This window comes from Megascapheus bottae, chromosome 15, assembly GCF_031878675.1.
Source record: "Megascapheus bottae isolate mThoBot1 chromosome 15, mThoBot2.hap1, whole genome shotgun sequence".
Lineage (NCBI taxonomy): Eukaryota > Metazoa > Chordata > Mammalia > Rodentia > Geomyidae > Megascapheus > Megascapheus bottae.
In genome coordinates this window covers 59,345,753-59,370,236 of record NC_143523.1, presented here as the reverse complement: position 1 = coordinate 59,370,236, position 24,484 = coordinate 59,345,753, and the positions used below count along the sequence as shown (strand labels likewise).

Genomic DNA, 24,484 nt, shown 5'->3' with positions numbered 1-24,484 from the left:
GCCAAGTGCTGGTGGCTCATGCTTGTAATCCTAACTTCTCTGGAGGCTGAGATCTGAGGACCAAGGTTCAAAGCTAGCCCTGGCACAAAACTCTGTGAGACTCTTATCTCCAATTAACCTACAGAATACCAGAAGTGGCCCTGTGCCTCAAAGGAGTAGGCAGTAGCCTTGAGCTGAAGAACTCAAAAACAATGCCCAGTCCCAGAATTCAAGTCCCTCCTGTAGTTTTTTTTAGCAAGTAAAAATGTACATTGTAATCAGAAAGAGTGTAATTGCCAGGCTTATTTAGTTGCTGTAGTAAACCACCCCAAAATCTTGGGTGCTGCAAAATAAGTGTTTTCTTCTTTGTCCTGTCACAGACTGCTGTAGGTAGGAAAGCAGCCATTCAGTGCCCTAGATCCCTAGTATGTATGGGTTCCTCCGTGCACTGGGTGAGGGATCTCTGTGACTGAGGACCAATGGAGAGACACAGCAGGTGTGCAGGTGACATTTTACCCCTGAGCCTAGTAGTACTGAAAGTCCTTTTGATCTACATCCCAGAACAGAGCTGAGCCAAGGACACTGAGATTGGTGAATGTGTGATTTTCATTTTTGCGAAGTAGTAAGAGCACTACGAAGAGAGTTGAAAAAAATGAAATTTTAAAAAAAGCTATGCTGAATTCAAAACAGGCAAGAAATAGAAGCAGCACGAGGGTTTCCAGCTCACGCAACACCTCTTCCTGACAGTGGCTTTCCTGAGCCTTTGTTTTGTAAATATAAAATGAAGGAAGGTATTCTGATGAGATTCCTACATCCCAAACTTCCTGCAGCTGATGGTTGACTGTTTTTATTGTTGTTTGTTTTGGGTGCAAGCTCTGGGACTTGAACTCAAGACTTCACTCTCCTGTTTAAGCGTTTTTTACTCAAGGCTGATCCACTTCCACTTTAGCCACACCTCCACTTCCAGCTTTTTGCCAGTTAAAGAGGAGTGTCCACACTGGTTTTGAACTGGGTTTCTGAGATCTCAGCCTCCTGAGCCACCAGCGCCAGTGCTCACTAGCTGTCTGCTTTTGTTCACCTTTACCACTAGCCAGGGAATCTGGCCCTGAGGCTGGAGGGTCGGGAGACCTCCAGCCGTGCTAGCGAGGCCACGCCCACCCCCTCAAGTCCACGCCCATCCCCTGGAGTCCACGCCCACCCCCTCAAGTCCACGCCCATCCCCTGGAGTCCACGCCCGCCCGTCCCCAGAGGCCACGCCTTCCCGGGGGCGGCAGGCGGTTGCTTAGCAGCGCAGGTTGCGGTGCCTGGTCGCGAAGCTCCCGCCGGCATGCCGAGGGACGCCGAGGTCATTCTGTGCTACGGGCCTTACAGCGCGGTGGGGCTGTCGGTGGAGCACCGCACCTTCCGCCTAGAGGGCCTACAAGGTGGGCTACTCGGCAGCGGCCCCACTCTGTGCCCCGGCCCAGGGCCTTCTGCTTCCTTCCCAGCGCCGGCTCCCACGGGCGGGCGGGAGGGTGAGCATCTTCCTCCGCCTCCGCCGCGCCACGTGGGAGCGAGAACACGCAGCAGTGTGGGCCCACCACCTGCCAGCGGATCACACAGATCATCTCGACAGAATAAGCCTAACCGCATCTTAGAAGCAGGGAGACGACCTATTAAGAGCCATTCTCTGGGTCAAATGGCCAGGAACTGACGGTGCTGAGATTCTTATTCTGCGATCACTCAGTCATGCAACCAATGTACTGGACAGCTGGTGTGTGCGAGGCGCTCCCGGCTCGGGGGTGGGAGGCGGGGCTGGCGGTGGGCCGGAGCGGCCTCCTCGCCCTGGAGTGCTGACAGAGGCCTAAGGGCCTGCCCATCGTGACACCCGTGAGGGGCAGGGCAGGCGAGGCCCATTCCATCACAGGGCAGCTGAGTCTAGATAGCTAGAGGCAAGAGCCTGCCTGGCAGGACAGCTGTGTACCAAAGCCGAAGGCCCAGACAAATGTTGAGCTGATGAAGGGGAGGCCTCAGAGCCACAGGGATCACAGTGCTGTGGGCATGGCTGCTCTAAGAGGTGGTGGCAGGGGCGGAGGGTGGTGGTAAGGAGCAACCAGGGCAGCTGCGGCCCAGATGAGAGTCCTTAGGATCAGGACAGCTAAAAAGGATGGATAATGGTTCTAAGGTAAAACAAGTAGACTCCAGGCAGGGTGTGGCAGGTAAGGTAAATGTAAAGAGGGCCCCCCTGGGTCCGACCCGTCGGAACTGGCAAGAGATGGTGCTGATTAATGGAAATGGCAATTTGGAATATGTTCCACTTTGGACATATTTATCTTCAGGTGCTTTTAGCTGCGCATGTTGAGAGGTAGCATCTCTGGAGTTCAGTGGAAAAATGCAAACTGGAGATAGAAAGGGATGAGTGGATAATTTGGGGAGAATCTTCCAAAGAGAGCCCAGAGCTGAGCATTGTTGAGGAACTTCCATTATGACATACTCGCTAAAGATCTTTGAGGAATAGCCCAGGAGACCCCAAAATCAGTGGAGCGATGAGGGTGTTTCCTGGAGGAAGTGGCCTTTGAGTTTGAGTTTGAAGGATGAATAGAAAACACTTGAGAAAGAAAGTTGCTGTCCATGAGAGAACAGTTGATTGAGACATTTTATTATAAACAGCTCTGGGTTGGTATTAGTTGACTTGATTTACAAATGCCACAGATCAAACGATGTAAAGAACAGTTTGCTCACTGCTGGTGCTCTACCATTTGAGACATGCCTCCAGCCTGACATTTTTCTGATTAATCAGAAATGGCATCTCATGAATTTCTCTGCCTGAGCTTCAAACCTCCATCCTCTAGATTTCAGACACCTAAGTAAGGTAGGAAGGACTACAGGAGTAAGCCACTAACACAGAACTTTTTTATTTTTCTTTCTTCTTATTTATTTTGCCCCTGACCTAGGATAGGCAAGCTTCTTTCCACAGCCTATCTCCAGGTTCGCTACTTTATTTCTTGCTTTTTACTTGTGGTAATAGGTATATAAACAAAACTTGCTGGAAGTGGTGCTGTGGCTCAAGTGGTAGATAGCTGGCCTTGAGCTGAAGCGCTCAGGGACAGCATCCAGGCCCAGAGTTCAAGCTCTGTGACCAAAACAAAAATAACAAAACAAAAAACAAAACTTGCTAGGCACCTGCCATCCTACTCAGGATTATCTGCTGATATCTGTGGACCAAGGCTCTTAGCTAGCTTGGGTAGGAAAAATCCATGAGACTCCTATCTTTAGTTAACCACCAAAAGACTGAGAATGGAGCTGAGGCTCCAGTGGTAGGTCTTAAGCCAAAAAGCTGAAGGATAACACCCAGGGCCTGAGTTCAAGTTTTGGTACACACACACACAGTAGAGATAGATAGATAGATAGATAGGTAGATAGATAGATAGATAGATAGATATTTTAACTATTTGAAGTTTCAACTCAATGACATTAATTATATTCAGTGTTATGGAATCACCACCCATTTATTTCTACTTTTTTCAACAGTTTACTTTTTCCATGTGGTAGTATGTCTTCATGCTTCATTCCATTCTTTTTTATGGCTGACTGAAATTCCATGGTATCTAAATAAATACCAAGGAGTTTTTTTTTGGTTGGGTTGGTGCCACCTTTTGGCTATAGTACTGCTAACTGCATGAGCAAACAAATGTCAAGCTCAAGTCCTTTTGTCTCGAAGGATCGGAACTACTGAGTCATCTGGTAGTGATAATAAGATAGAGTGCAATTTTTATATACATTTTTTTTTCAGGCTGGGCACTGGTGGTTCATGCCTGGAATCATAGCTACACATTAAGCTAAGATCCGAGGATCACAGTTCAAAGTCAGCTAGGGAAAGAAAGTCTGTGAGACTCTTATCTCCAATTAACCTCCAGAAAACTGGAAGTATCACTGTGGCTCAAAGTGGTAGAGCAGTAGCCTTGAGCCGAAGAGTTCAGGGACAGCGTCTGGGCCAAGTTCAAGCCCCACAAGAGACAAAATTAAAAATAAAAATTAATTCTTTTGGGACAGGATGTTACTATATAGTTTAAGCAGGCTTGAAACTTGCTTTGTAACTCAGATTCACCTTCAACTCATACTCTCCCTGCCTCAGCCTCCTGAGTTCCTGAGTTCTGAGCTTTTATTTAACATTTTAAACAGTTAAAGCAAAATGTTTTCCAAAGCCATGGTTGCTATTTTACATTCCCACCAGTAATGCATGAGGGTTCCAGTTTCTCTACATTCTCCCCAATTTTAGTATTTTCTGATTTTTTAATTATAGCTGATTTTAGTTGGTGTGAAATTATTGTTCCAGTTCTCATCTACAATGTCCAATTTTTTTTCTTGCCTAATTTCTCCAATGAAGATTCCTAATATTATGGATAGAAATGGCCAAAGAGGATGCCCTCGTTTCATTTCCAATTTCAGAGCAAAACCTTCCACTCATTCTCAGTTGAGTTTTCTAGTGTGGTCATTGATTATGACAAAGAAACTTCCTGGGCTGGGAATGTGGCTTAGTGGTAGAGTGCTTGCCTAGCATGCATGAAGCCCTGGGTTCAAAACCTCAGTACCACATAAACAGTCAGAAGTGGCACTGTGGCACATGTGGTATAGCACTAGCCTTGAGCAAAAGAAGATCAGGGACTCAGGGACAGTGCCTAGGCCCTAAATTCAAATTCCAGCCCTGCCCTCACCCCCTCCCCCAAGAAAAGAAGGTCCCTAGTAGTTTGTTGAGTTTTTATTTGCTTGATTTTGTGAGTGAATGTGTGTGTGTGTGTGTGTGTGTGTGTGTGTGTGTATGTGTGTGTGTACTAGGATTATAGGTGTGAGCCACCAGCACCTGGCCAATTGCTTAGTGAATTTTTTATTATATATATATATATATATATATATATATATATATATATATATATATATATATATATATATATTTGCCAGTCCTGGGCTTGAGCTCAGGGCCTGAGCACTGTCCTTGGACTTTCTCAAGGCTAGAGCTCTACCACTTCCAGCATTTTTTTCTATGTATGTGGTACCAAGGAATCGAACCTGGGTCTTTGTGCATGCTAGGCAAGCACTCTACCACTAGGCCAAACTCCCGGCCATGCTTAGTGAATTTTTTATTTGTTACTCTGACTCTAGAACCTTTGCTTAGTTCCTTTTCAGAAAGAACCTTTTGTCTCTTTCTTGATTTTAGCAGTTTTTTAATATGCCATTTTCCTATTTTAGTTCTTTTTTAAGATTTCCTTAGTTTCTGTGAGAATATTTAAGATGGTTGCTCTAAGGTAAGCTTAATGTCTAAGCTTAATTTCTTGGGGATAGTTACTGCCAATTTTTCCCTTTGAATGTGGCATACTTCTTGGTTTTGTGTGTTTTTGTGATTGTAGTGTTGAATCTACATATTGATGTTAGGTTCTAATGCTAGAATATGTCCTCTGTGGAAAGGAAATTCTTCTGAGTTTGTTCTTCCTGATTTCTGGAGGCTTTGGCAGTATTCTGTCAGTGTTTTCACTAAGGGCGCCTTGGATACCAGGGGCTTTAACATGAGCCCAGCCCCTTGTCCCATGCTTTGTGTATTTTCAGGTTAAGGGACACTCTAACACTTAGTCAGGCTATTCACAATTCTCAGCCTTTATTTACTTTCTGCTTCACTGGTGAAAGCTTTAGGGTCTTCATTGTCTTTTCTGATAATGCATATGCCCTGGGCAATCCTCAACTTCCTAAATCACTCAGTATATGTGAGCGCTTTCCAGTGCCCTAATTTCCCAAAGAAAATCTGAGCTTTATTGTATGGTTCCAATGTTATCTTGCTCAGGCAACTGTGGGTTTTTTTCATTTGCCTTACAATTTTTGTGAGCTGTGTGGGCTTTTACCACCCTGTGTAAATTCTAAGTTAGACAAAGACAAGTGCCTGTGACAGTTTTTTAAGAAGCCCCGGGGAAGGTCAGGACCCACAGACATAAACATTCAGACACAAGCTGTGCTGTGCCTTCTCCAGAACCAAGGACAAATTTCACATTGGGAACAGACTCTCCAGTCTTCAAGGCTACCACAAATCAGGAGCTACTGGGCAGAGGGAGTAATGATGGCACTAAACTTTCCTGCTGTTTGACAGTTGCCTTTTCCTAGATTCAACACTCACTTGGTTTCTGTAGATCTCTCACTGTCTTCTGACGCTCTGACCGCGTTTGTTCTGATAGCTCCTGGTTGTGTTTTGAGGTTTCTATGGAGTACAGGAACTTGATGCTACCTGTTCTGCTTTTTGTTGCTGGCTGCAGACACTCTCAATTGTATGTCTTACTGCTTCCACAATCAACAGATAATACTGATTTAATATGAATTTGATTATATTATTAATAGAATCAGATAACTTGAGGGGATGAGTGGGATTAAGAGAAATGAGAGAAAAAAAACAATGGGAAGGATAACATTGTCCTCAAAAATTGGCATGTTGACTCAAAACCACTTTGTGCAACTACTTAAAGATAATTTTAAAATTTTTAAATAGAAAATCATATCATTAGCTGGATGTCAGTGGCTCACACCTATAATCCTAGCTACTCAGGAGGCTGAGGTCTGAGGTTCAAAGCTAGCTCAGGCCCCAAAGTCCGTGAGACTCTTACCTCCAAGTAACCACCAGAAAACCGGAAGTGGTACTATGGCTCAAGGGGTAGAGTGGTAGCCTTGAGCTGAAGAGCTCAGGGACAGTGCCCCGGCCCAGAGTTCAAGCCCTGTGACGGACAAAAAGAAAAGAAAAGAAAATTACGTCATTTTCAAAGTATACCAAAAATACGATAAAGCAGAAGACGCATAAATAAACCTACTACAGTTTATAAGTGTTGAAGGAAAAAAATCTTTCTTCTAGTTGGCCATAATCCTATCTGCTTTGCCTGACACCCCCTCCCTGGTCATTTGCTTACAGTCCTGGCACTGTTGCTGGAGAGGCTAAGGTCTCTGCGATACAACCAAATTAGTTCTAAAATGTTTTCCAACACTTCGTGACTGTCCACAAAGTCAAAGTCAAAATCAAGACTCAAGATCAAGATAAAAATCAAACCAGGTCTGCACATAGCAAAGACTTAACAAGTGTTAGTTTGTAATATTCCCAAGGGTTCTCCGGGAGAGGAAGATGGGCAGCTTGGAGCCTCTTTGAGGAACAAGAAGAGCAGGCTATGTAGAGGGTAGAGGGAAGCAAGAGAGGCTTACTGTTTACCTCATCAACTTGAACCATGATCCTTCAGATCCCCACCTCTTTCCCAGCTCAGATCACAGGTGTAAGCGACTATGTCTGCTGTCAAACTTCCTTGAGAGGAAGGCAAATTGGACAGTAAGTTTTGGAAGCAACGTGGCAGAGTCTATCAAAATGTACGGCCTACTGTAGGATTTCCTCTCTCTCTCTCTCTCTCTCTCTCTCTCTCTCTCTCTCTCTCTCTCTCTCTCTCTCTCTCGTGTGTGTGTGTGTGTGTGTGTGTGTGTGTGTGTGTGTGTATGCAGGCCTTGAACTCAGGGCTTCATGATCTCTCTCAGATTTTTCCACTCAAGAATGACACTCTATCACTTGAGCATACCTCCAGTTCTGGCTCCTTTCTGGTTAATTAGAAACAAGAATCTCTTAGATCCACCTTTCTGGACTGGCTTCAAACCTTGATCCTCAGATCTCAGACTCCTAAGTAGCTGAATTAATAAGCATGAGTCACCAACTCCCAACTTGTTTCATTTATTAAAGTATTTCTTATTCTAAAAAAATTTATACATTCTCAGGCATGTTATGAAACATTCTTGGTAGAGGCAAAAATTGAGAAGTAATCAGAAACCCAAGTACCCAATTAAACTGCAACACATGCATCATCTGAAACACAATACAATGGGGAAAATGAAGACCACACACCTATGCATATGACAGGCCTGGTTCTCCATAACACAGTGTAAGAGACAGCCAGGCCAAATTGCTGAATCCTTGTACACCCAATCCCTCTTCTGAAAGAAACAGAGCAGAAATAGGGAAGAATGTGGGATGGTTTGGGAAGTTTTGTCCTTTTCTATAATTTCTATGTCTCACAAAAGTCATGAGTCTGCATTTACAATTCGGTAAGAATTTAAAGGTATAAATTTTTTCTTCAGAAAAAAAAAATGTTCTTAAGAAGCAAGAATGAGCCAGGCACCAGTGGCTCACAACTGTAATCCTAGCTACTCAGGAGACTGAGATCTGAGGATCGCCATTCTAAGCCAGATGGAACACTAAAGTCCGTGAGACTCCTATCTCCAAATTAACCACCAAAAAACTGGAAGTGGCACTGTGGCTCAAGTAGTAGAGTGCTAGCCTTGAGCTGAAGAGCTTAGGGACAGTGCCCAGGCCCAGAGTTCAAGCTCCACAACCAACAACAACAAAGCAAGAACAAAGCTGGTGGTGGTACACACCTGTAATCCTAGCATTCTAAGAATGAGGCAGGTGGGGTGCTAGTCTGATGCCAGACTCAGGAGCACTGCAGGACTGTCTCACGAACAAAAGCAAGAGGGAGCATGGGTGGCTCACACCTGTAATTCTAGCTACTCAGGAGGCTAATACCTAAGAATCCCAGTTCAAAGCCAAGCTGGGTCAGCAAAATCTGTGAGACTCCTATCTCCAATGGCCAGAAATAAAGGTGTAGCTCAAGAAATAGAGGTATGGATGGTAAAGAACCAGCCATGAGTGGAAAAAAACCTAAGGAAGCACATGAGGCACTAAATTCAAGCCCCAGTACACAAGCATGCACGTGCGTGTGTACACACACACACACACACACACACACACACACACACACACACACAAGAAAAGAATGCTTCAGCAGGGAGAGGGAAGAGCTGAGTGAGCCATTCAATTTGTGAATGCATCTTTGAGAAGGCTGAGGAACTGGTAAAGGCATAGGTGGAGTCAAAATAGCATGGAGCCAAGGCCCAAGCTGGGGCCCAGGATGGATGTGCAGAAGTACTTAGAGAAGATCAGAGGAATGTGTCTTCTGGTTGGAGGAAGCCCGAAGACTGTAAGGTATCAGCAGGCAGTTGTTTTGTAAAATAAGCTCTCTGTATCCACGTTTGATATTCCTCTAATACCAACTGCCATTGCTCACAGAGGCCCAGTGACCAGGGCCAGTGTGTTTATAGGAACAAAGTAAAGAGCATCTGCTCCCTCTCCTGGCCCCCATCCTATGCCCCCTCTTTACCTCACACCACAACAAGCAAGTCTGTTTGCAAGCCCTCTGTTCTCAAGTTCTCAAGTCTGCCTTTGAGTCCAATGTGTTACTTTAAGAAACCAGAGCAGAGCCTCTAGCACTTATAAAAGCCTTTAGAAAAATGCCTGATCTTTTCTGAATTGACCATGTCTTAAGCAATCTGAAATATCTCATTCCTTTATTACTCAGAATGACAATAGTTCAGCAAATGTCTCCACTTGGACTCAACACCGATTAAGTATTAACTAAGCTTAACTAAGGCTTAACAACAGAGTTTGTCTCAGAAATTGCACTGACCAGGTTGACCCTTGCCTGCTGTACTTGTATCCACCAAACAATCCACTGGAAGCCTTGCACTGGTGGCTTGTGCCTATAATCCTGGTCTGTGGTTCAAAGCCAGACCAGGCAGGAACATCTGTGAAACTATCTCCAAAAAGCCAGAAGTGGAGGTGTAGCTCATGGTAGAATACCAGCCTTGAGCAGAGGAAACCATGGAAGAGAATATGGACCTGAATCCAAGCCCCAGAATCAGGAGAGAGAGAGAGACAGAGAGGCCCACTTAAATGAGTTGGAAGGAATCAAAGACACTTTAAAAAAGAAAGAAAGAAAGAAAGAAAGAAAGAAAGAAAGAAAGAAAGAAAGAAAAAAAAAAAGAATCCTTTCTTTCTTTTCTTTTTCCAGTCCTGGGGCTTGAACTCAGGGCACTATCCCTGAGCCTCTTTTGCTCAAGGCTAACACTCTACCACTTGAGGATCATTTCTGGCTTTTTCTGTTATGTGGTGCTGAGGAATTGGACCCAGGGCTTCATGCATGCTAGGCAAGCACCACTAGGCCACATTCTCAGCCCCAAGAATCTTTTTTTTTTTCAGGGGGGGGTCAGTTGTGGGGCTTGAACTCTGGGCACTGTCCCTGAGCTCTTCAGCTAAGGTTAGTGCTGTACCATTTGAGTGACAGCACCACTTCTGACTTTTTCTGTGTATGTGGTACCAAGGAATTGAATCCAGGGCTTTGGCGGGTTAGGTAAGCACTCTACCACTAGACCATCCTGGCCCCAGTAATTTATTTTTTAATAGATTAAATCTTACTTAGCTGAGACACACAAAGGGCTATTCTGCTAGCTACTAGCTATGCATTACCCATTCTCATTCCCAGATATTCACTTTGGATCTCTGCTACATAGAGAAGAAAGCAATCTGGCTGGGTGCTGGTGGCTACATCTGTAATCCTAGCTACTCAGGAAGCTGACATCTGAGGATCAAAATTCAAAGCCAGCCCAGACAGGAAAGGCCATGAGGCTCTTATCTCCAATGAACCATCAGAAAACCGGAAGTGGAACTGTGGGTCAAAGTGGTAGAGCAAAAAGCTAAGGGACAGCTAGGTGCCGATGGCTCACGCCCATAATCCTAGCTACTTTGGAGGCTGAAACCTGAGAATTGCAGTTCAAAGCCATCCCAGCCACTAAAGTTCCTGAGACTCTACAGAAAACCAGAAGTGCTGTGGCTCAAGGGGTAGCGCAGTAGCCTTGGGCTAAAGAGCTCATGGAAAGCACCCAGGCCCTGAGTTCAAGCCCTACAAAAAAGAAAAAGTGAACTGTCTTTGGTCCTTGACTCTCACTGAGCCTTATTTCAGTCATCCACAGAGAATGGCAGTTCTTCCAGCATCGAGAGGACTGAGTCTCCTATGTCCCTTTACAAAGAATGATGTGGTACTTCAAAGCAGTGAGTGTCCTGTGGGTGGCCTTCCTGCTTCTGGCTGATTTATACTGAAGCTTAGCAACTGCCTTTGTGGACTTGGTTTCAAGCAATATATTTATCTGACCTTTCTTTGAATAGACAAGTCTACAGTAGCTCAGAGAAAAGCAGGATCTTCCATGTAGGGCAGAGCCATATGGATGAGCTGCAGGAATTCCGGAGTGTCTTCATCTTTGATCCCTTAAGTCCTACAACTGGGTTCAGTAAGTCCAAGACTGATGGAAAGCAGACAGGTGTCTTAAGGCTGAATTCATGGTGCAGACTCTTTAGCAAGTCATCCTTCTAATGCCTTAACACAGGATCACTCTGACAGCCCCTCAGGTCAACCAGAGTGCATGATAAGGCCAAGCATTGTGTGAAGTTTGTTGCTAGAAGAAGCCTATGTTGATACGGGGCCTTGGGGAGTAGCAACAATGCAGCAGTGGTAAGTGAGGAGGACACATGCCCTGAAAGGCCAGAGCCTGGATTAGGCACTGGTGGCTCATGCTTGTAATCTTGGCTACTCAGGAGTCTGAAATCTGAGGATTATGGGTGAAAGCCAGCTGGGAAAGGAAAGAAGAGATTCTTATCTCCAGTTTCCACCTGAAAACTGTGGGTCAAAGTGGTAGAGCCCTAGCAGCAAAAGCTCAGGGACAGTGCCTAGGCCCTGAGTTCAAGCCCCATAATGGACAGGAAAATAAATAAATAAATGCCAGAGAGCCTGTGGTTGGCAAGGCCATAAAAGATAGAAAAAATGGGGAGAGACCAGATCTAGGCTGGTTTCTTCCTGTGAGGCTACATTTGCTCTCAGATAAGGGGGGTCCTCATTAGTCAGTAGCCCCAGCTCTGTGTCTTGTATTATTTTGTGGATCAAATCCTATCTCTAAGATACACTGTAATACTACCAGGCTGGTGGCTCACGCCTGTAATCCTGGCTACTCCTGAGGGAGTAGTGTGTGTGTGTGTGTGTGTGTGTGTGTGTGTGCCAGTTGTGATCAGCCCAGAAAGGAAATTCTGTGACACAATTGTCTCCAATTAACCAGCAAAAACCCAGATATGGTGCTCAAGTGGTACAGCACTAGCTTTGAGCAAAAAAAAAAACTAAGGGACATTGCCCAGGCCCATAGTTCAAGCCCCAATAATATCAAAGGAAATAAAAATGCTACTGCCCCCATAATGTAAACTGAAGTGTGACAGGAGGCTCAGTCAGGTGGGACCTGTGGAGAAAATGACAAAAAGCAGGCTGCAGGATCTCTCCTCCTGGAATTTTCTCCTATAAGACTGCCCCCCCAGCAGGAACTCCCCCTTCTCTCCAGAGCCTCTCAAACTTGGACTTGGGTGTTAATAGCACCACCTTGCTCCAATGGTGGGATATGAGGTAAGATGAACGCTGTTTTGCTTCTGATTTCTTCCTCTCAGATGAAGCCTGCTCTCCAGGATGGCTTCAGATTAGGAAAAGCCAGAGTCACAAGGCAAAACTATTATTCCTTAAAGGGTGCTGTTTGGGAGATACAAGAGTTCAGAGGTTTTGCCCCTGGCCTTTGTCTTGTCCCTCTAAATAACCAGCTATGTTCCAAACTGGGCAGCTTCATTGAACGTGTCCTTGTCAAGGTGTCACTTCCAATTTGGATGTGCAGGATGGTGTCTAGATAGTGTTGAGGAATGAGGACTCTGGGCACAAGGACAGGAGCAGTAAAAAGGTGCCAGGTTGGAAGAGCAGGAGGAAACTTCAAGCCTCAGAGAAGGTGAAGTCTAAGAGTGTATAACATTTATTGAAGTGTCCTGATCTTTTACAGGCTGAATAAGTTATGTGATCGGGAGCTTTTTTATTGATCAGTTTTCTTTTCGTGTGTGTGTGTGTGTGTGTGTGTGTGTGTGTGTGTGTGTGTATGAATGAATACTAGAGCAGCTTGAACTCAAGGCCTGGGCACTGTCCCCACTTTTGTGCTCAAAGCTGTCTGTCTACCACTTGAGCTATCGCTCTACTTCTGTCTTCCTGCTAGTTAGCTGGAGATAAGAGTCTCAGGAACTTTCCTGCCCAACCTCAGATCTGTCTCCTGAATAGCTAGGATTACAGGAGTTAGCCACCAATGCCTGGTGTGTGTGTGTGTGTGTGTGTGTGTGTGTGTGTGTGTGTGTGTGTGTGTGTGTGTGTGTGTGTGTGTCTATGTGCATGAACATGTCTACACTGATACTGAGGCTTGAAATCAGGGCCTCATACTCTTGCTTGGCTTTTTCACACAAGATTAGCACTCTACCACTTGAACCATAGCTCTGCTCCTGGCTTTTTGTTAGTTAATTGCAAAGACAAGCCTCATGGACTTTCCTGCCTGAGCTGGTTTTGAACCATGATCCTCAGATCCCAGCCTCCTGAGTATCAATGGCTTTAGCCATTGGTACTGGCTAAAGGATCCATTTTAACATGGAGTTAGCTGCCTGAGAATCTCTCATGCTTTTAACTTTTGGGTCCCTTGTTTTCCTCTCTTAAACTGAGTGCCTTCTTCAAAGATGTTTAAGAGCAAGACACTTAAACAGGATACAGTAACACAAATATGGCAAGGAAAACAATGCAGGAGGTCTCTAGAGAGAAGCATTAGCTAAAATAGGTCAATTAGGGCCACTGTTGGGTGCCAAGGAATGCTGTCTTGTTAATGGACATCCTGGATGAGGCTTTCTGAAGTTTCTCTCCAGAAGTGAAATTAAAATCACACAAGGAAAATGTTCACAGTTGGAGCTCGATGTTCTTGAACTGATTGAAAGATGAAGTGGACACGCCAACATTTTGAAACAGCAATTGTTTCTGTAATTAACTGCAATTAACTGGTATAAATGTCTGTTTTTCTTCACCTAAGACTGATTGAAATGCTAAGACTTTCTGAAAAAAATCTCCATCTGATTTATCTTCACATTATAACTAAAAACCTCACTAATGTATTCAGACTTTGAAGATTATAAACTGGCACAGAAAGTCTAAGTTCAAGGTGACCACATCAGAATAATTGGGAGGAAACCACACCTCTGTAAAATAGAGCCCACTGGGGTCCAGTGTTTACACCTATAAACCTAGCTAGTTAGGGGGCTGAGATCTGAGGATCACGATTGGAAGCCACCCTGGGCAGGAAAGCCTCTGAGACCTTTTTCTTTTGTCAGTCGTGAGGCTTGAACTCTGGGCCTGACCACTGTCCCTGAACTCTTCAGCTCATGCCTAGCACTCTACCACTTGAGCCACAGCACCACTTCTGGGGTTTTTTTAAAATTGTGTTTTGGGATTTTTTTTTTTTTTGCCAGTCCTTGGGCTTGTACTCAGGACCTGAACACTGTCCTTGGGCTTTCTCAAAGCTAGCACTTTGCTACTTGAGCCACAGCACCACTTCCATTTTTTTTTTCTATGTATATGGTATCGAGGAATTGAACCCAGGTCTTTGTGCATGCCAGGCAAGTACTCTGCCACTAGGCCAAACTCTCAGCCCCCCCACTTCTGGTTTCATGGTAGTTAAATGAAGATAAGAGTCTCACAGACTTTTGTGCCGGGGCTGGCTTTGGACCTTGATCCTCAGATCTCAGCCTCCTGGGTAGCTAGGATTACAGGCGTGAGCCACTGGCACCCAGTCTGTGAGTCCCTTAATGCCACTTAACCTCCAAAACAGCTAGAAGTGGGCTGTGGCTCGGCTTTGGTGCTTTGAGCACAAAAGCTCAGAGACAGCACCCAGGCCCTGAGCTAAACCCCAGTACACACACACACACACACACACACACACACTCCACAAAGAAGAAAAAAAAGAGAGCCCAGGGCAGCTCAATGGACATCACTTCTAAACCACATACCTTGCATTTCCACAACAGAAATTACATCTAACAATGGCTTATCCCTGAAAAAAAAAAAAAAGATTGACTGAAAGTGATAACCAACCTGCAGACTCCAAAACTGAGAATGTTAATTAGCTTTTAGCTTTTTTTTTTTTTTTGCTAGTCTTGGGGCTTGAACTCAGGGCTTAATCACTGTCTTTGGACTTTGTCCGTGAGCCACAGCACCACTTCTGGTTTTTTTTCTATGTATGTGGTACCGAGGAGTCAAACTAGGGTCTTTGTGCATGCTAGGAAAGCATTCTACCACAAGGCCAAAGTCCTGGCCTTAACTTTTTTTTTTTTTTAAAAAAAGGACTATAGTTTGAACTCAGAGTCTAGAACTCACTCAGCTAGTGCTCTACCACTTGAGCCATGCCTCTAGTCCAACTTTTTGCTGGGTATTTTGGAGATGGTATCCTTAGACTTTTTTGCCCTTGAATTACAGCCTTCCATGCCTCAGCCTCCTTAGGAGTTAGGATTGAATGAGTGAGCCACTAATGCCTGGCTCTAATGGCTTTTGGGGGGTGGGGCGGAGGACAGTCCTTGGGCTTGAACTCAGGACCTGGGCACATGGGTCCTTGGACACATTTTGCTCATGGCTAGCACTTTGTCACTAGAGCCACAATGCTGCTTCCAGCTTTTTCTGTGTATGTGGTACAGAAGAATCAAATCCAGAGCTTTGTGCATGCTAGGTGAGCACTCTACTACTCAGCTACCTTCCCGGCCCCTCCAATGCCTTTTATTTTAAGTACATTCTTTATGATAATATTATTATGTTTTTAAAATTAATTTTTTGTTTATGTGATACCAAGGAATTGAACCCAGGGCCTCCTGAATGCTAGGCAAGCAGTCTACTACTAGGCCAAGCTCCTGGGCCTTCCATTAGCTTTTGTAAAGAACATTTTTACATGGACTGGGAGTGTGGCCTGGTGGTAGAGTGCTCACCTAGCATGTACAAAGCCCTGGGTTCAATTCCTTGGTACCAATTACACAGAAAATGCCAGAAGTGGTGCTGTGGCCCAAGTGTTAGAGTGCTAGCCTTGAGAAAGCTCAAAGGACAGTGCTCGGGTCCTGAGGTTAACCTCTAGGATTGGCAAAAAGAAAAATATATAAAGGCACGAAGGCTCAGGTTTGATTCCTCAGTTCCACAAACATAGAAAAAAAAAACAAAGGGCTGAAAGTGGTGCTGTGGCTCAAGTGGTAGAGCTCTAGCCTTGAGAAAGCCCAAGGACAGCGCTCAGGGCCTGAGTTCAAGCCCCAGGACTGGCAAAAATAAATAAATAAATAGAACATTTTTACAGATCATAATCAATCTGGAAATAGATAAAAGAATAATAAGAAAAAAAATCTTCAGACCGGGAGCGTGGCCTAGTAGTAGAGAGTTTGCCTAGCACACACAAAGCCCTGGGTTCAATTCCTTGGTACCACATGCATAGGTAAAGCTGGAAATGGAGATGTGGCTCAAATGGTAGAGGACTAACCTTGAGAAAGCTCAAGGACAGTGCCCAGGCCTTGAGTTCCAGCCTCAGGACTGGCAAAAAAAAGGAAAAAAATTTTCATCATATCTCACCATAGAGAGAGAATCATTGGGTTCTTTTTTTGCCTTTCTTACATACAACCTTCAATTCATATTGGATATTCTTTCATCATTCATCTTGTGCCTGTACTGGGGCTTGAACTAGGGCCTGAGCACTGTCCCTGAGCTTTTGTTCTGAAAGTTATCACTCTACTACTTGAGCTACAGCTCCACTTTCAACTTTTTGGTGGTTAATTGGAGAATCTCACAAAATTTCATGCCCAGCCAAGTTTTGCATATAGAGATCCTCAGATTTCAGCCTCCTGAGTACGATTACAGGTGTGAGCCACCAGCTCCTAGCTTTGTATGTTTACTTGTAATGTTGTAATACACGTATTTATAGCCTTGTTTTTCTTTATGATATTCTTAGTATTTAACATTTCATAAACATTTTAAATATTCAGATAAATTCTCATTATATGTACAAACTTCTGCTGACCATCCTTTTATTATTAAGCACATAAGGTAGTCACTGGATTTTGCTGTTATACCAATATGGAAAGGGCAATTTGTTGTAAAAAATTTTCCATGCACGTAAAACTTTATTGGAACTTTAAAATTTATTTTATTTTATTATGTGTTTTTGTGTCAGTACTAGGGCTTCAATCCAGGATGTTGAGCTTTTTCTTGGCTTTTTCACTCAAAGCTGGTGCTCTACCGCTTGAGCCACAGCTCTACTTCTGGCTTTTTGCTAGTTAGTTGGAGATAAAAAGTCTCCTAATTTTCCTGGGCTGGTTTCAAACAGTGATCCTCAGATCTCAGCTTCTTGAGTAGCTATGATTGTATGTGTGAGCCACCAGCCCCTGACTAAAAAACCGTCTTTTTCTCCTCCTCCTCCTCCTCCCCCCTTTCCTCCTCTCCCCCTCCTCTTCCTCCTCCCCCTCCTCCTCCTCCTTTTTCTTCTTTTTTCTGGGAGGGGTGGTCGGTTGTGGGGTTTGAACTCTAGGCCTGGGCGTTGTCCCTGAGCTCTCCAGCTCAAGGTTAGCACTCTACCACTGAGCCACCTTGACACTTCCTGATAAAACTCCCTGTGGGTGAAATATCCTGGGCCAAAGATGAGAATGGTTTTGTGGGCTTTTTTGAAGCTTTTGGCTTATACTGATAATTGCCCTCAAGGAACAGGGCAAGAAACTAACCATCGCAATCTGCAGTCCCCACCAATATGGAACATCAACTCTGAAATTAAACATGTGGAAAGTCCAGTCGACATTTCCTAGAAGAAACAGATCCTCTGGATAAATCTCAAATTCAAGTATCTAACTATACTTCCCAGCCAAGGTGAGAACACATGGAGACCCTTGCCAGGGACAACTCCATCAAGTAGTTCAAGTTTTACCATGAGCACCAGGGAAGAGACAGGCTGCTGTGTCTATGAGGACCTGTACATGCTGGTTAATCTCTCCCTCTCTCTGTGACTTCTAGCTGTGTTGACCAATGATGGACATAAGGTGACCCTAAAGGAGATAGAAGACTGGAATTTAGTGGAACTCATGGTAAATGAAGAAATCGTCTTCCAATGCAACATTAAGGACTTGGAGTTTGGTGCGTGAGATTTGCATACAGCCCTCTGCCTCTGATCAGTGTATCATGCCTGAGGAAGTTGTTTTTGGTTTTTTGTGCTGGTCCTGGGGCTTTAACTCAAGGTCTAGGCTCTGTCCCCAAGTGTTCTTGCTTGACACTAGCACTCTACCACTGGAGCCAAAGTCGTACATCTAGCTTTTTGGTGGTTGGATATAAGAATCTCACAAGCTTCTGTGTTGGGCTGACTTTGAATCTTGAGCCATGATCCTCAGATCTCAGCCTCCTGAGGAGTGAGGGTCAAGGGCATGGGCCACCAGCCCAGGCTTGTTTTAAGTTCATATACAGAGGCTTATGCCCTGTCGCATCTGAAAAAGAGCCTCACAAGCCATAGGTGGCAAAGGGCAGAGCTAATTGCCAGAACTCTGGAAACAGTTGTTTGTTGGTTGTGTTTTATTTTTTATTTGTGTGTGTGTGTGTGTATGTGTGTGTGTGTGTGTGTGTGTGTGTGTGCGCACATACCCATCCTACAGTTTGAGATCAGAGCCGGGGTGCTGTCCTTTAGCGTTTATTTTATCTGCTCAAGACTGAAGCTCTCCTTTTTGAGCAACAGACCCATTTCCTGAATGTTGGAAACAAAAGAGGAAAGAAAATGAAGCTAAGGCTAGATGTCATATGTATGTGCTGAAACTTAAGGACAATTGTTTTTAGTACTTTCGTGTTGTATGTTTTATTTTTCTTTTCTTTTTTTTTTTTTTTTTTTTGCCAGTCCTGGGCTTGGGCTCAGGGCTTGAGCACTGTCCTTGGACTTTCTCAAGGCTAGAGCTCTACCACTTGAGCCTCAGCACCACTTCCGGCTTTTTGCTATGTATGTAGTACCGAGGAATCAAACCCAGGTCTTCATGCATGCTAGGCAAGCACTCTACCACTAGGTCAAACTCCTGGCCCTTTATTTTTATTTTCTTTCAAAGTGATTTTTTTTTTTGTCTAAGACCCAGACTCAAACTCAGCATCTGATGCTTTCACTCCTTGGTTGGCACTCCACCACCTGAGCCATGCCTCCAGTCTGTCAAAGTGATTTTTATTTAGCTTGTACATTCTATCCAGACTTGCTGCCAGCAGTGCAGGACATTATCAGCAATGTTCTAAAGATTTCTTTGCTCTGCAGGGTTTCTGGCCTAGGAGATTGACACAGTGCAATTTGCCTGTGCTCAAGAGTAAGCTTTTGCAATCTACTAAGACTCTTAAAACTAGTTAACATTTTGTATGTCTTTAAAACTCACTACTAGGGGAGAGGGAGGCATGGTGCGGTTGGTAGAGTGCTAACCAGTGAAAGCATCAGGTACCAAGTTTGAGTTCTAGTCTCGAATCTAAAAAAATGCAATGCTGGTAGAAACTAAGGTATATTTCATAGAACATTATATTTTGCATAATATTAGCCAAAAGCAACTTTTACATTTTTCTAGGAGGTGATGGTCAACTGGACCCACTGTGTGAAAAGGCCAGGATCGCAGTGCTAAATGCTTACTGACGTCCTCATGGAGCCAGCAGAGCGGACATCAGCTTCCCTGGCCTTGTGGGCACAAAGACCCTGAGTCCAACCAGCCAAAGCAAGCTGTGCCCTATCTCTGCCTGCACAGCCTCAGGTTGCCACCCGCGCACAGGGGCTCTGAAAACAATAAAACCACATCACTCGCAGCATTTCTCAATCTCGATCCATAGGGAGAGCCCTCTAATATTAGGTACACATTGAGCTGAAGGAAATAATAAAATGTAATCTAATAACAGAACGCCATCCCTTACTAATAATGCGAAGTTGCCAGAAGCATTTGCAATTCCATTCTACAGGAAGTGAAGCTCTAGAATCAGCTACAATTAAAAAGGCCTTTGAAAATCAGAACAGAAAGCCAATGTGAGTACAGTATTTGGAAACCTGGCTATTACTATAAATGTATTTCTTTTCCCCATTGAAATAAATAATTTAAACTGCTAACATAAAATTAACTAAAAAATCAAATCTTCATGGAAGTGGCGCTATTGCTCAAGTGGTAGAACACTAGTCTTGAGCTGAAGAGCTTAGGGCCAGTGCCCAGACCCAGAGTTCAAGCCCTACAACAAAAAAATAACAACAACAACAACAATAATAATAATCAGTTATTCTCATTTAAAATAAGACACACCTGTAATCTTAGTTACTCGGGAGGCTGACATCTAAGGATCTCTCTGCAAACCCAACCCAGGCAGAAAAGTCCAGGTTGTCTTTTTGCTGGTTATCTCCATAACCAGCAAAAGATAGAAGTGGAGCTGTGACTCAAGTAGTAGAGCACATCCTTAATTGAAGAAGCTAAGGTACATTGCCCAGGCCCTGAGTTCAAACAAGCCCCAGAATTGGGGCAAAAGAATAAAATAAATAAAAATAAAGGGCCAGGTTCCACTGGTTCATGCATAATCCTAGGGCTGAAATCTGAGGATCACAGTTCAGCATGAACCTAAAAATTTCTGTTCAAAAGCAACTGGGAGGGCCGGGAACATGGCCTAGTGGTAGAGTGCTTGCCTAGCATACACAAAGCCTTAGGTTCAATTCCTAAGTACCACATACACAGAAAAAGCCAGAAGTGACACTGTTGCTCAAGTGACAGAGAGCTAGCCTTGAGCAAAAAGTGTCCAAGGACAGTGCCCAGGCCCTGAGTTCAATCCCCAGGACTGGCAAAAAAAAAAAAAAAGAAGAAAGAGAGAAAAAAAGAAAGAAAGAAAGAAAGAAAAGAAAAAAGCAGCTAAGGCAGAAAAAGTCCTTGAGACTCTCAAAAAAGAACAAAAAAGAAGTGGAGCTGTGGTGGAGCACTGGCCTTAAGCAAAAATAAATAAATACATAAATAAATAAATAAATAAATAATAAAATCTCAGTAATAGAATGCAGCCCTGAACACACACATTTTTTTATTTTATTTATTTTTTATTTTATTTATTTATTTTTATTGTAATTAGTAAAAGGGTTACATGATATTTGCCAGATAGAAGGTGCATTAGTTCACATACATTGATACCCTTTCACATGTCTTGGTACCCATTTCCCTCCCCCCCCCACACCCCCCACCCGTCTTGGTTTTCCCCCCTTCCCTATCAAATTTCAAATATCCAAATACAAATAAATTCAATATATCAGATAACAAAGTGAGATACTATACCAATATGAGATAACCAAGGGACAGCAAAGGAGATGAGAGACAACATAGTACATTAAGGACAACAATCATTCATTATATGGCTTTTGTTTCAATATCCTGGAGGTCCTTTCAATTAGCTTCACATTATATGGCCTTATGAACACACACATTTTTAAAGAATAGTATGTGCCTTTATTTTTTCTTTCTTTCTGCTTTAGGCAATAATGGGTCGTTCTGAAGAGAACAGGTTTGGTGCCTTCCAGAAAAATGACAGAATCCCAACAGAAGCTGGGCCTGTGCTAACAGAATAGTGTGTGCAGGGTTTGAAGCCTCCAAGCCCTCCCTCCCATTGCCTGGGGCAGCGCAAACCCTCCGGCACCCATATTGCAAAGGCCAACAGGGAGTTCATGAAACCAGTAAGCAACCCAAATTTCTTCTTCGTGTGATCAAGTAGAAGATATCATTCAAAAACCCCAGCCCAGGCTTTGCTTTTCAGAGTTGCTCACTTAGAGCTCTCTGGAATACTCAAGGGAGAGTGTTGTCTGTGTGTGTGCTGGTCCTAAGGCTTAAACTCAGGGCCTGTCTCTGAGCTTTATTTTATTTATTTATTTATTTATTTATTTATTTATTTATTTATTTATTTATTTTTGTGGGTCATGAGGCTTGATCTCAGCCTCTGTAGCTCTATCCTTGAGCCAAGCCCCATTTCCTGCTTTCTAGAGGTTAATTGGAGATAAGAGTCTCAGGTCCTTTTGTGCCCAGGCTGGCTTTGAACCTTGATCCTCAGATCTCAGCCTCCTGAGTAGCTAGGATTACAGGTGTGAGCCACCGTGCCTGGGGCTGTCTCCGAGCTTTTGTGTTCAAAGTTAGCACTGTCGAGGTCCTTCATTCCCAGTCCCTCTTGAGGAGGGATGGGAAAAGCACACCCCAACCAGTCCAAGCCACGAGAGGAGAGGGCCCACTGTCCTCCCGCACTCAGCCTTGCTTCTCCGGAGCATGAACAGAAATGCCACGCAGCTTCATCAAGGCAGGAATCTCTCTCTAAAACTCCCCTCCTTATATTGGGTGCGGGAGCCTATCAGCACAACAGGTGGGCGGGATAAAGAGGTCCACTTGTTTACCCCTACTACAGGTCTCAGCAGAAAGTTATTAGACACGGCATTACTTGGCCCCCAACAAGCACTTTGCCACTTAAACCACATTTCTATTTCTGGATTTTGGGGAGTTAATAGGAGATAAGAGTCATATAGCCTTCTCTATAAGGGGTGGCTTCAAACTATCTGCAATCCTCAGATCTCAGCCTCCTGAGTAGCTAAGATTATATGCATGAGCTGTTGGCGCTGCCACCTAGCTTGACTCTCATTGTTTCTAGTAACCCCAGACTTAGCTCCTTTCATCAGAGGCCAGCTGCAGTTACATGGATGTAGCCTTCCATCTTGATATCAATATGAACATCTAAAAAGAACTACATTTTCATTAAGGGAAAAATATAAGTAGTGGTAAAGTACAAATTTAAAACCATTTGAGTATATTTTGTTTTAGGTTTCTTTTATTTATGCCCAAAAGAAAGCATTTGTAAAAGTTGATGTTAGCCATGCAGAATCACCTTATCTGTACATAATTGTAGATCTTTTTCCTCTCTTTTATTATTTTACTTAGAAGTACTGGGAGTGAATCCAGGACTGCACACTTGCTAAGCAAGAACACTAGCACTTGAGCTATACTCTCAGCCCAAACATCATGTGTTTTTATAATTAGCATATATTACTTTTACAAAGCTTCATTGCAATATCTACACATGCCTATAAGTACTTTGATCAGATTTACCCTGTCTGTTGCTCTTTCTTATCTCTCCTCCATTTTGTCAATGTTAATGGGTTTCACCTTGTATTTTCATATTATACATATAAAACACTTCTATCATAAGCAAATCCCTGTCAGTCTCTCCTGTTGCCCTTCTACTTCCCAATACTCAGCACCGCCTTTTATATTTATGTCACTTGTTCCATTTCTACCTTCTGTTTATGATAGAAAATGTGTCGTCTTTATGGGCCTACTTCATTTTGCTTACCATGATGGTCTCCAGTTCTATCCATTTTCCAACAAATGACGTAAACTCATTCTTCTTGATGGATGAATGGTCCTCCATTGTATATCTATACATTGCATTGCCTATATCCATCCAGCTGATGGACACCTAGCATTTAGTCTTACACCAGAAACGTCTTCCTCCTCATGCATAAATGTGCACAAGGGGCCATCTCAGTCCATTTTGCATTGCTATAACTCAGCGTCTCCCACTAGGTAACACATAAAGAGAAGAAGTTTATTTCACTCACAGTTCTGGGAACTGGTAAATCCCAGTGGCATGTTGCCCTCAGCTGGTAAGGGCCTACCGGTGAGCCACACATGGCAGATGGCCTGGCACTAGGGAGAGGAAGTTAGATACAAAGGAAAGTCCAGGCTTGGGCTTTGGTCACCATCCCCACCCTGAAGGGAACTCCCACCTTCCTGGGAGAGGACCCCCAGTGTCTTCAGTTTGATGTTAGGGTTACCCTCTAACCCTGGCATGACCCAGCCATCCCCACATGCTCTGCCTCCTATAGATCCCATCATCATTCAACACCATTACACTGGGGCCAAGCTCCCAGCACTTGTTCCTTAAGGGGGAAAAAACCATATCCAATCACAGCAGAAGAGATTTTCAAATTGATATTTAAATAAATATTTCATAAATAGATAAATATTTAAAATAAAATGACAACTTGGGGCTAGAGAATGTGGCTTCATGGTAGAGTGCTTGCCTAGCATATATGAGACCCTTGGTCATGATTCCTTGGTACCACATGAATTCTTTTCTTTTTTAAGTTGAAAAAAATAAAATACAACTTTGGCACAGAAGCCATCTACCTATATGATCTAACTCCATAGCTTGAGGAGATGCGCCATCACCCTCTGCCTTTGGTCTCTTTCACCTCCCTTTGTCCTCCCTGAGCTGGCACCCTGTGCAGAAGGAGGCAGGCCAGCTTGCTCCCCAGCAAGACAAAGCAAGCCAGACATCCGGGTGCCTTTTAATGCTTTTAAAACACCACTTAATTAAATCACATTTTAAGTTTTAGAAGATGACAAATGAATGTCACTTGGAGTGGAATTTTTTTTTAACTGTCTTGTTCGAATGACATTAGACGCATAGCTCTGTCTCAATAGCTTTCAAGTGAAATTTAGACTCTCTAAATGTTTATTGTTGTGCTTAAAACTTTTTTTTTTTGCCAGTCCTAGGCTTGAGTCAGGGCCTAAGCATTGTCCTTGGACTTTCTCAAGGCTAGAGCTCTACCTCTTCAGCCTCAGCACCACTTCTGGCTTTTTTTTTTTCTATGTATGTGGTACCGAGGAATCAAACCCAGGTCTTTGTGCATGCTAGGCGAACATTCTACCACTAGGCCAAACTCTCTGCCCCATGCTTAA

General features: G+C 43.8%; 1 protein-coding gene across 1 annotated transcript; it reads left to right on the top strand.

The window, feature by feature from the left end:
• Nucleotides 1–1,205: 1,205 nt before the first annotated feature.
• C15H10orf53 (chromosome 15 C10orf53 homolog) lies at nucleotides 1,206–19,645 on the top strand. Its single transcript, XM_090347042.1, has 3 exons — nucleotides 1,206–1,403; nucleotides 17,760–17,879; nucleotides 19,322–19,645. Exons 1-3 carry the CDS (start codon nucleotides 1,307–1,309, stop codon nucleotides 19,384–19,386), a joined length of 282 nt encoding a protein of 93 aa, XP_090203168.1. The 5' UTR covers nucleotides 1,206–1,306; the 3' UTR covers nucleotides 19,387–19,645.
• The last annotated feature ends 4,839 nt before the right edge of the window (nucleotides 19,646–24,484 follow it).

What these genes read in the sequence shown, in the direction of transcription:
- C15H10orf53 (XM_090347042.1), top strand. Translation starts at nt 1,307, where the DNA reads ATGCCGAGGGACGCCGAGGTCATTCTGTGCTACGGGCCTTACAGCGCG. An exon ending in CCGCCTAGAGGGCCTACAAG is followed by an intron (nt 1,404 to 17,759) that starts GTGGGCTACTCG and finishes TGTGACTTCTAG; the next exon opens with CTGTGTTGACCAATGATGGA. An exon ending in CATTAAGGACTTGGAGTTTG is followed by an intron (nt 17,880 to 19,321) that starts GTGCGTGAGATT and finishes ACATTTTTCTAG; the next exon opens with GAGGTGATGGTCAACTGGAC.